General features: G+C 42.3%; 1 protein-coding gene across 5 annotated transcripts in view; it reads right to left on the bottom strand.

Annotated features, from left to right (window-relative positions):
* The window catches only part of KMT2A (lysine methyltransferase 2A), a 91084-nt gene that overhangs the window by 12787 nt on the left and 66518 nt on the right, over positions 1-11779 (bottom strand). For all 5 annotated transcript variants that reach the window (XM_055094920.2, XM_055094922.2, XM_055094925.2 and 2 more), the window contains 5 exons: positions 7447-11695; positions 6483-6563; positions 4891-4955; positions 3968-4138; positions 2062-2136 (listed from right to left, as the gene is read on the bottom strand). In XM_055094920.2, the coding sequence (XP_054950895.1) occupies positions 2062-2136; positions 3968-4138; positions 4891-4955; positions 6483-6563; positions 7447-11695 (4641 nt within the window). The remainder of the gene's footprint in view (positions 1-2061; positions 2137-3967; positions 4139-4890; positions 4956-6482; positions 6564-7446; positions 11696-11779) is intronic.

Genomic DNA, 11779 nt, shown 5'->3' with positions numbered 1-11779 from the left:
AGTTATAGGGCTTTTTAACATTGCATGAGAGAATAACAAGGGATATGTCAGAGAAAAAGAAAGGGATGTGACTTATATTTTTGGGGTAGAATTTTAAAAATTATGAGCAAGACTTTTTTTTCTTTTTCTTTTTTTTTTTTTTTTTTCCAGACAGGGTCTTGTTCTGTCACCCAGGCTGGAGTGCAGTGCCATAATCTTGGCTCACTGTAGGCTTGACCTCCCAGGCTCAATGTGCTCCTCCCACATCAGCTTCCCAAGTAGCTGGGACCACAGGCATGAGCCATCATGCCTGCCTAATTTAAACAATTTTTTTTTTTTATAGAGATGAGGTCTCACTCTATTGCCCAGGATGGTCTTGAACTCCTAGACTCAAACAATCCTCCCAAGATGTTGGAATTCAGGTGTGAGCCACTGTGTCCAGCTGAGATTGAGTACCCTTTCATGCTATGGGCCATTTGTATTTTGTGGGAGATAAACTGCCTGTTGGGTCTTTTTCTCTTTTTTTTTAATTAAAAAAGTTCTGAAAAATTTTAAGTATAAAAAAATACACAGGGTGTTATAATAGCCATGCATGTACCTGTCACATAAAATGAACAAATGTTAGTATTTTCTAAAGTGCATCCAAATATTTTCCTTCCCTTCCCTCTTAAAGGAAGAACATCACTGATAAAATTAAATTCCTAAAAAAAAAAAAGTTAAAATTCCTGTAAGTACCCATTCGCCCACCTTTCCAGGAGCAATCTGAAAGGAGGTAGGAGAGGTAGATATGGATAAAACAAAGTCAATGGAAGGTTCTACCTTAGCTTAATTAAATCCTTCTTCTTCTTCTTCTTCTTCTTTTTTTTTTGCGACAAAGTATTTATCTGTCGTCCAGGCTGGAGTGCAGTGCTAAGATCATAGCTTAATACAGTCTCATACTCCTAGGCTCCAGTGATCCTCCTGCCTCAGCCTCCAGAGTAGCTGGGAGTACAGGTGTGCATGCCACGGTGCCGGCTAATATATATTTTTATTTTTTGTAAAGATGTATTCTCTGTATGAAGCCCAGGCTGGTCTTGAACTCCTGGCCTCAAATGATCCTTCTGCCTTGGTCACCCAAAGTGTTGGGATTACAGGTGTGAGCCACAGCATCCACTGATTATCTTTAGTGTTTGCTCAAAACAAGTGTATTATTAAGTTTGTATGCTGCCTAAATTTAATATGAAGTCTAATACCAATGGTAAATGATTTCAACTTTAAGAAAAGATAACATTTCACACTACAATGTCTAAAATAAAAAAAAAAACCAAAAAACAGGTAAGTGTTGGCAAAGGTGGAGAAATGGGAACACTCATGCATTGCAGGTGGAAATGTAAAATGGTATAGCCACTTTGGAAAAAAAACCTGGCAGTACTTCAAAAAGTTAAAGAGTTACCATATGACCCAGCCATTCCACTCTGAGGTATATACTGAAAAAAAATAAAAACATGTCTACACAATAACTTGAACATGAATATTTGTGGCAACATTATTCGTAGCAGAAAATAGAAAAAACCCAAATGTCCACTGACTAATGAATGGATAAGCAACATATGGTATATCTACACAATGGAATATTTGGCAATAAAAAGGAATGAAGTACTGATGTGGAAGGGAAGATGTAACAGAAGGGAAGAACCTGGAAAGCATTCTGTTGAGTGAAAGAAGACGGTCACAAAAGGCTACATATTGTCTGATTTCATTTATATGAAATGTCCAGAATAATCAAATACATAGAGACAGAAAGTAGATTTGTGGTAGCCAGGGGCTGAGGAATGACTGCTAATGAATAGGGGGTTTCTTTTAGGGATGACGAGAATGTTCTAGAATTATAGAGTAGTGGTGGTTATACAACTCTGAATATATTAAAAACCACTGAATTGTATGCTTTAGATGGGTGAACTGTATGGTATATGAATTAAATCTCAATAAAGCTGTGAAAAAAATTTTTAACTGATTTTTTTTTCACAGAATCAACTCTGCCTTAGGCGAACAATTTACCATAATATTCTGAGACAGGAGTGGAATAACACCTCCAGCCATTACCTGCAAATGAGAGCTGCTTTAGGCGGGCATTTGATCGAGCTTCCTGGACTTTATCTGTCAATGACTTCCAGGCATCTGAAAGGAAATAAAGAAAACCGTAAGCCAGAAAATATGCACGTAAATCCTTCTTAATACCAATGATGTGCACAAGCACTGCTTAGAATCCCTACAGTGTGAACACTTGCCCTCCTAGAGCAGTGTTTTGTTATTTTTCTTAGAGTTTAAATCAGTTCATTACATGTGAAAGGAGCCGAAAAGGTACACTCCCCAGCAGGGCTTCTTTCTGTTGGAGGACACAGAAGCACTAAGGAAAGTCAGACCTTCCGAAATGAACTCTGAATCCCCAACGCATTCACATCCCTTGATGGAAGTCTGGGTCTCACACCTGAATGTTTGGTACTATTATGTTCCCCATACCCCTAATCAAAACAGCACTAGTAATGATGATTTAACCAGGACTGTGGGAAGATCATAACCTCTCTGTTCCTTAAAGTTAAGAGGCAGAACTAGAAAATCCTTACAGTTCCTTCCAGCTCTAACCCAAGATTCTGTGATCTTTTCCTGTCTGCTAGGCATTTCCACATGGATTTTTTACATCACTCCACATCAATGTCTTCTGTGGAACCCCCATACTCCTTACTTATCTCCTTTGTTCTCCATGCATTATCTTTTGTTTTAGTCACCCAGGCCTGAATCTTTAGGGTCATCTTTGACTCTCCCCTCTCCATATTCCACCAAGTGTACTCATTCTTCTTTCCTTTCCTTTCTTTTCCCACCAAATGTGGGCTTTATTACCAGACATCTCTACTCTAGCAATACTCTCATTAGTAAACTCTCGTCTTTGAGCATCTCCAGTTCATGCTCAATCTGTCTCATATAGAGAGCTTATCACATTATGTTTCCTGAAATTCTGCTTCTATTCACTCCCTCAAGTTTTCAAAGTCCTCAAGGTTTGGCACTGAAAGCCCTCTAAAACCTGTGCCCTATCCACCTTCCCAATTTTCTCTTTCACTACTACCTCACATGGATTTCAATGCCATCTCACCTGACACTACTCTGAACCCACCAAATGCAATCCTGCCTTTCTAACTTTGCTTACCTCCCTTCTTCTTCCTAGAGAGCCCTGCATTCTTCTTTGCCTAACCCAAATTCCATTTTCTCCTTTAATAGAATCTTCTATTTATCTTCATGGGTTTTTGATAACCCTAACTCACCCATGGTGACCTTTCTCTTCTTTGTACTCTTCTAGTACTTACAACCTAGAGAACATTTACTAGTCCTTCAAAGGTGGATGAACACTTAGATGCTTGCGATACAAAGATGAATAAGAAAATAAAATTCCAGCCCTTATGGAGAGCTCGCTGTTGAGTGAGTGATAAAAGTAAACAAACACGGACAAAACAAAATTTAAGCTATGAGAGAAGAACATGTAAGATTCAAAAGGAGGGAGAGGGAGGGCTTAGCTACCTCAGAAGGTCAGGGAAGACCGTCTGAGCTGGATCTTGAAGGGTGAGCTGGAGCTCACCAGGTGATTGAGGGCAGGGAGAGAACTCCAGGCAGAGGAGAAAGCACGTGTGAAGGCACACAAGGGAGAGAGAAGGGCACAGAAGGCGCATGAGGGAATGGCAAAAAACAAGGCTGGAGGGGGAAGCAGAGTTCTCAGGGGCTCTGCTAAGGTGTGTGCAATGTTGAAAACATAATCTGTATCATTAACTTTTCATGTAAAATATGGCTATTTCTCCAATAAGACAAACTTCTCAAGGACAAGGAAAATGTATGATGCCTCCAAGTATCCCCCTACCATCTAGCATAAAACAGCCACCTAAATGGTGCTAATACTCAGAAAATGAAGCTCTAGCTGAAACAGGGCTTCTGCTGATGGGTCAACCTGATTTAATCCACTCACCTTCAATACTTTCTGCACAGATCTGAAAGCCATCATCACTGGAAATTTCAAAAACAAGTCCTTTCTTGGGTTTTTTCTCAGTAATGCTTTCCTTCCGCTTTTGTTCTTGCTGAAGCCAAAGCATCAGTGGGGAGCTGAAATTACTTTCTTCTTCTTCCACTGTTTTAGGTTCTAATAGGGAGAAAATAGATAGTGGTTGCAGTAACAAATGCTCACTGAGCACTGACTACATGTAGAGTACTTTACATAAATGATCTCTAAGCCTAACAACATTCCACAGTTGGTTTATTATTCCCATTTATAGATAACAAACCCAAGACTCAAAGAGCTTGCCTAGGTCATTGCTAGAAAGTGGTGACTAAAACCAGATTTTTTTTTACATGAAGTTATGCTGTCTCTGTGGTAGAATTTCTAGTATGACGATCTGATAGTTTTTCAATAAGCAACTGTCCTCAATAGAGTTATACCCAGAACTCTCTAATCTTGAAGTGACCATTTGTTTCCTAATCAAATTCATTAGAACTGATGGAAAATGCTATGGAGATGTATCTGGTATTGTAACCAAAATCTGACTATCTAATAAAAATGGTTCTTAGTTTTCTTTAGTAACAACTAAAAAGTGAAGTCAGGTTATTACTAGCTATTTAAGCCTCAGTGCTGGTAAAACCAGTACAGCAGAAGAGTATGGGTATGGTCTTGAGTCCTTAGCTGACAGGTGATCACAGAATATGTAGTGGAAGAACACTGCACCGAGAGACAGGTGCGCCAAGTTTCAGTCTCCAATGTGGGCCAAATCACTCAACTTCTTTGGAGCTTAGATTTTTTTTTTTTAAATGTAGAAAATAAGTAGGTAAAGTGGGTGATTCTCATAATCCTTTTAGCATTGATATTCTCTGATTCTAACCTTTTACCCACCCACATACCTGTACTTTCTTGTTCATTTGCTGGATTTTGGGTCACCTGAACTTCCGGAAGAACAGCCACTTGCCTAAATAAAAACCAAATGTAAGATATAATATCAGCTAGTTCTTCAATTCAAAGAAAAAACCCATAATTTTCTATACAGCTCTGGTATACAAAATAACTGCTAGAAAATGAGCCACAGGGGGCTTTCTGTAGAACTTGTTGAATGAATACAACCACCACACCACTGTTTTATGTATAACATAAAACTCTTTTGTGAGATTCTTTACCAAATACTGACATTAAGTTTCTGTTTTTAAAGTTGTAAATTGTGCCCTTGAAATTCTTCTCATATTCAGTATTAGAAAAAAATGAAAGGACACTTGTCAGAAGCAATTCTAAAGTTACTTAAATAAGTAAGCTGGTTTAACTAAAAATAAAAAATAAGCTGCATGAGCTTATAAACCACAATCAATTTTCACTTTTTTTTTTTTTTTTTTTTTGAGATAGGTTCTCACTTTGCTGTCCAGGCTGGAGTGCAGTGGCAATCACGGCTTGCTGCATCCTCCAACTCCCAGGCTCAAGCAATCCTCCCACCTTAGCTTGGACTGTGGATGTGCACCACCATGCCTGGTTAACTTTTAATTTTTGTAGAGAGAGGGTCTCCCTATGTTGCCAAGGTTGGTTTCAAACTCCTGGGCTCAAGCAATTCTCCTGCCTCAGCCTCCCAAAGTGTTGGGATTACAGGCATGAGCCACTGTGTCCAGCCCCAATTTTCACTTTTTTAAACTAAATAAATTCTGGAAACAATCCAAACGTATATCAATAGAGGACTCATTAAATTATTGTAGATCCACACAATAGAATTGGGGGCAGCGATTTAAAAAGTGAAGCACACCTACATATATTGGCACAGAAAGATGTACATAAGTGAAAAACCAAATACAGAACAGTATGTACAGTATTATTCCTTTTATGTAAAAAAGTGTATACATATTCATATATATACCACGTTATATCTTTATATGCATTGAGATGTCTGCACAGATAAAAACAAATTATTAGCAATGACCACCTCTAGGGAATAGATTGGGCGGGGGTGAGGGGGACAAATAGGAAACTATTATCCATTATTTAAATAATTCTTGTTATATTTTTTGTTTACTTGTTTACAAGCCTGTACTATTCTCATTTAAAAAACTTTGGCAAGAAAACAAAAATCAATGTGAATCAGGAAGAACTATTTTTTACCTTTTTTTTTTGAAACGGAGTCTTGCTCTATCGCCCAGGCTGGCGTGCAGTGGCGCGATCTCAGCTCACTGCAAGCTCCGCCTCCTGGGTTCACGCCCTTCTCCTGCCTCAGCCTCCTGAGTGGCTGGGACTACAGGCGCCAGCCACCACGCCCGGCTAATTTTTGTATTTTTAGTAGAGACGGGGTTTCACCATGTTAGCCAGGATGGTCTCGATCTAACCTCGTGATCCACCCGCCTCGGCCTCCCAGAGTACTAGGATTACAGGCGTGAGCCACTGCGCCCGGCCTGGAAGAACTATTTTTTAAATGAGGTGGACAAAACTGAGAGCTTAGTCTTAAAGGACGAATTCTTCAGCTTACCCTGCAGGTTGCCCACATTCCTTCTGGGAGGACTGCTCCACACTAGCTGTATCCTGCTGCTCAGCCTCTGCTCCTGGAGTCCTGGAACACAGGCATTTGTATCTTTTCAAGACAAACCACCAGTAAATATGTACTGAATGTGGAGGTGAGTCGAAAGAAATGGCTCTATCAGGATCTGATAAAGTCTATAAGCCAGCAAAACTGACCTAAGGTCATAAAGGTTAGAATAATGGTTACTTTCAGGGGGCACTGACCTTATAAGAGAAGACACCCTTGTGGGTTGCTAGAAATGTTCTGTATCTTGATCCGAGTGGTGGCTACATAGGTGCACTCCACCTAGGCTGGAGTGCAGTGACATGACCATGGATCATTTAGCCTCTAACTCTTGGGCTCAAGCAATCCTCCCACCTCAGCCTCCTGAATAGCTGGGGCTACAGGTGTGCAACACCACACCCAGCTGTTTAAAAAAATTTTTTGTAGAGATAGGGTCTTACTATGTTGCACAGACTGATCTTGAACTCCTGAGCTCAAGCAATCCTTCTGCCTCAGCCTTCCAAAGTGCTGGGATTACAGACATGAGCCACTGTGCTTGGCTTTCAATGATAAAGTTTTAAAAAAAAGGACTCTGTGGATCTACAAGAGGGAGCTTTGCCCTCAAGATAAGAATAATCATTCTAGTATAAGCCTCAGTAAAAAAGAAACAGGAACAAACAGCAACACTGTTTGAAATCAGAGCAAAAAGTGATTAGATGTGGTTCTATTCAAGAGACAAACTGCCCATGGATGGAACTACATTTTGTTATATAAATCACCACTCAGAGAGAAAAAAAGTCAAAACCCGGAAAACTCCCAAGTAATGCAACTTGAACAGAAGAGTGTCTCTCCCAGACTACCACATCAACAGCCCCTAATTTACAACATGAAATCCCACAGACCCAGCCTAGCTAGTATTTGGATCTCTCACCCTGTGCCTGAGGTCAGGGATGTTGTTTCTTGGTCTGGAATGTGTGCTTCAGAAGAACTGGTCCGCAAATGGGAAACTTTGTGCTTCTTGCCATTCCCTTTGTCTAGAGGCAGCTGAAACCGTTTGGTTTTTGGTTTGGGTTTAGTGGGACCCGGCACTGAAGGGCTTGCTGACCGCTGTCCAGAAGATGGAGAGGATGGAGAACCCCCAGGAGAGGTGGGGCTGGCTTGCACAGCTGAGGATAAAGCCTTGTTCTGCTCCAGTCCCATGCTATTAGGAGCGTCTACCGTCTGGGTAAAGTTGGATACCTGGGGCCCTGAAGCAGAATCAAGATCACGCTGGGAAGAATGAATCCCAGTTTTGCTGGCAAGCAGCTGGTTCACATGCTGAAGCTGATAGTGTTCGTCTCCTTCCCCAGAAGGTGAAGCGGCTGTTATGCCCGTAGTCTGAGTGGAGGGGAGCACACAGATGCTAGATGCCGCTGTCATTGCAGCAGTAGAGGGGGTCTGTGATGTCCCCAGTTGTGGAAACATTCCTGAACTTGGTGGTAAAGCCACAGGCTGGTCCTGAATCCCCAGGCTCTGCTGGCTAGCTTTGATTAAAAGATTGCTTATTGAGCCAATATCTGGGGTACCAAGCAACCTTGGGTTGGTTAAGGTGACGTGTCCTGGAACTGACGCACTACTTGTAGGGGTTGTGGTAGTTTGCATGGATACAACATTCAAGACAGAGGAACTGGATGCCAAGCCAGACACAGACCCTGATGTGAGGTGGCTAGTATCCTGGCTTATTGTTGATGTGCCTGCCGCTGTGGCAGCAGTTCCTCCCACACTCTGTGGTAACAGGGGTGCCGGTTCAAAATACATGATGCTAGATTTAGATCTTTTTATGATGTTGGGGACAGTTCGGTGAGATGAAGTATTAAGTGACCCCAAATCTAACAGACTGGGATGATTAGGAAGCTGGGAGGGTGTGAAGTTAATCAATGTCATATTAGAAACCACATCAGAAGGGGCAATGTTTGAAGGGGTACTAGAGGGAGCAAGTTTTTTATTCTTTCGGGTCTGTAGACGAGATATGGGTCTTTTCTTGAGTCCAGAGGATGGAGTGGCTACTGTGGTACTGAGGTCTGTCCTCTGGCTGGATTCTGAAACCAAAAGTTGGGGATCCGGAGGAGGCTGAACCCCAATAAGCAGGCCTGAAGGAGGATTGCTGATGTTTGGTGGGAAACTACTTTGAGTAGCTGCAGGGAAGGAATGTAAGTGCTGGTGATGAGACATGGGTAGCAACCCTTTGCTAGCAGAAGGGAACAAAGACTGAGAAGTTGGCAAGCTTGGATTTAGTCCTGTGGTAAGGGTGAGACCACCTCCCATGGGTCCCAATACTGAAGTATTCGTCTCCATCACACTGGGTGTAGAACTAACAGAAGAGGTCAATTGGATTTTTTGGGTCACTCCATTTGGAAGAGTTTGGAGAACATAAAGTGGCTGCATGTTCTGGTTAACAACTATGAGTTTCTCAGTGGCTGGCTTCAGGTGGGGTGGAGTGGTCTGGACAGCTGCATTGGAAATCTGAGACGGGCCAGGACTATCAGTAGAATTGGGCACATACTTCTGGTTCTGGATGGGAACAGTTGGGGAAACAGGTACCTGAAGGCCAGGGGTGCTACTGTTCCTAGTTAAATCCTGATTGTTGCCATGACCTTGCTCTACTGAACCACAAGGAGGGCTAGAGATGTGGTCTGCATCCATGTGTCCTTGGATAAAATGATCAGGAGTCATGTGGCCTTCAGGAGTTGGATCTACTCCTGGGCTCAGCAGTGCTGGGTCACCTTCAGAGGAGGCTACAGACTTTTCTGTGATGGTTACTCTCTTCTCCCCTGAGTCTGAGATAACAGCTAGTCTACTGGGATTCTGGCTGGGGACAGTGGGACTCCGGGTGGTCAAGACAGACAGATCAGATGGTAGCTCTAGAGGCAACTCAAACTGTTCCTCTGCTGAGATAGAGGAAGAGACACTACTATCCACAGGTTCTGTTGTAGGCAGCTGCTGAGAAAATACTTCAAAAAGACCCATGTCTTTTTCACGATTACTGTCAAGACCCAATCCTTCACCAAGATTCAGGAGTTCTGATGAAGATGACTCTGGGCTCTCACCCAAAGCCTGCATGGATGGAGTATTCTTTAGTACAAAGTCCATAATGTCTGAAGGCAGGATATTCCCACAGTCATCACTGTTGTTATTGTCTGAATCTGATTTCAGGAGCTCAGTATTATAGGTGTCCAGTAAATTTTTGTCGGAGGGGGTACTTGTGTGGACTCTGCGGCTTGACTCCAATGAGCTGAGCTGAGCTTCCAAGGAATCCTGTCCCTGTGTTTTAACTCTGCTTACAGAATGGCAGTTATCCATCTTTGGCTCATTTTTGTGGCCGACAGAACTCTTAGTGACATGTTCTTTCTCCCCAGCATCTTCAGGTCGATCAATCTTTAAGTTCTCTGTTCCATTTTCTTTACCATTTCTTTTTGGAATCTGGCTGCTTTTCCTTGTTGTGGCTGTGACACTAGTATCACTCTCTGTCCCATCATCAACACCATCCAACTGTGAGATTTTTGGAAGATCACACTGTTCCTCCTCCCGAAATAAATTATGGGATGCCAGTCGTTCCTCTCCACCTGAAGAAATCACTGTTCTAGTGAAGTTGTAATAGTATAAGTCGTCTTCATCTGAAGTGCTTAAGTCATCGGCCCCATCCACCTGTCCTTCAGCTGATCTCTTGCCTCGCTTCTTCCCAGTTGAGCTGCTGTAGAATGGAATGTCTTCTTCACCATAGGATCTTACTCCATAGAGTGGGGTAAGCCCAAAAAACATGTTAGAACGTGCACGGGCACTGCGACGGGGATACCTCCTTTTAAAAGAGCCATCCTCCTGAGGTTTGGGGCCATCTGGAAGCATTAGGTTTCTGTCCTGTACTGGAAGATTCTGATAGTTGTTACTTTGAGAATCCTGGCATGAGGTATTATTGGGGCTTGGTTGGGCCACTGGACCATCTCCTGGATTTTCAGAGGCTGAAATTGGTTCTGTGGGAGATGTTGACTCTATCTGCAAAGGGGAAGCAGGACTACTTTCTTTCAGGGCGTTTTTGGATTGACTCTCATTTTCCATTTTTAGAGGTGTCAGTGTCACTTTGACTGTGCGTTTCCGTGGTGCCTGTAATTCCTTGGCAGATCCTTCTACTTGCATGGGTGGAGCTTTGGGGACTCCTGGCATAGAAAGGCCTTTATCACCAATCTTATCAGAAGAAACATTGTTACATGGTCGTTGGCCCATATACTCAGGAGTCAAAACCTCATCCATAAACTCTGGCTTCAAGTTTCCTTCCTCACCAGTTGTCACCTGACCAGGTTCCAAAAAAGATTTACTGGAATGCTTTTCTTTGAAAGTTTCTTTACAAGATTTTTTCCCTTTCTGTCTCCTATCTCTGGAACTAGATCCCATATGTTCATTGATAATGGATGATCTGTTGCTCATTCCAGATAGCTTCAAGGTTTTGACTTCAGTATCTTCATCTGCAGAGGAGTTTGCTGATTGGGTAGAATCTGTGTGTTGGTCTCGATCATTCCTTTGCCCTCTCACATGGAGGTGTGGGAAGGAGAGGGCCTCTTTAGAAGAAAACGACACTGAAGAGGGTTCAGCAAAGGAGCCGATTTTACTAACATTCAGTTCTCTAGATGTTGTGTTATGAACCTGTGGGGCCAGTTTAGGAATTCCAGGGTAAGCCACATTATGTGCAGATCCCTCTGAGCTCTTGGAACTCAGCACTTTGGTCTTCTCTCCCTTTAAAGAGGAGCTCTTGGATGCCAAGTCTGAAGCACTGGACTGCTTCATTTCTGAAGATGAAGATCCATCCAAGTGACTGTTTTTATTGCCTACAGTAACCACTGTCCTTTGCAAATTTGAAGAGGTGGAAGTGTTTTGCCCTAAACTAGTACTTGAATTCAGTGGCCCTAAGACATGATCAACTACTTTGGCACTTGATTCAAGATCAGTAGCGGTCCCAATGGTGGAGACTGAGGAAACATTATTCCTAGAGTAAGTATTCCCAGTTCTCATTGGAGACATTATCCGGAGTTTGGACCGCTGGGGTGATAAGGAAGAGGTACTGTGACGCCTGGAGCCAATGCTTCGAAGTCCAGAGGACAGTAAAGGATCACCTACTGTGACTATTTCATGAGTGGTTGGGGTAGGACTTCCTAAACAAGAGAGAAAAAGTAATAAATGCTATTGTAGATAGAACAAATGTGTAGAAGTCACTGGTTTCAATGATTTGACTATAT

This window comes from Pan paniscus, chromosome 9, assembly GCF_029289425.2.
Source record: "Pan paniscus chromosome 9, NHGRI_mPanPan1-v2.0_pri, whole genome shotgun sequence".
Taxonomy (NCBI): Eukaryota; Metazoa; Chordata; class Mammalia; order Primates; family Hominidae; genus Pan; species Pan paniscus.
Note: the sequence above shows the minus strand (reverse complement) of the source record. Positions and strands in the feature narration are given on the sequence as shown.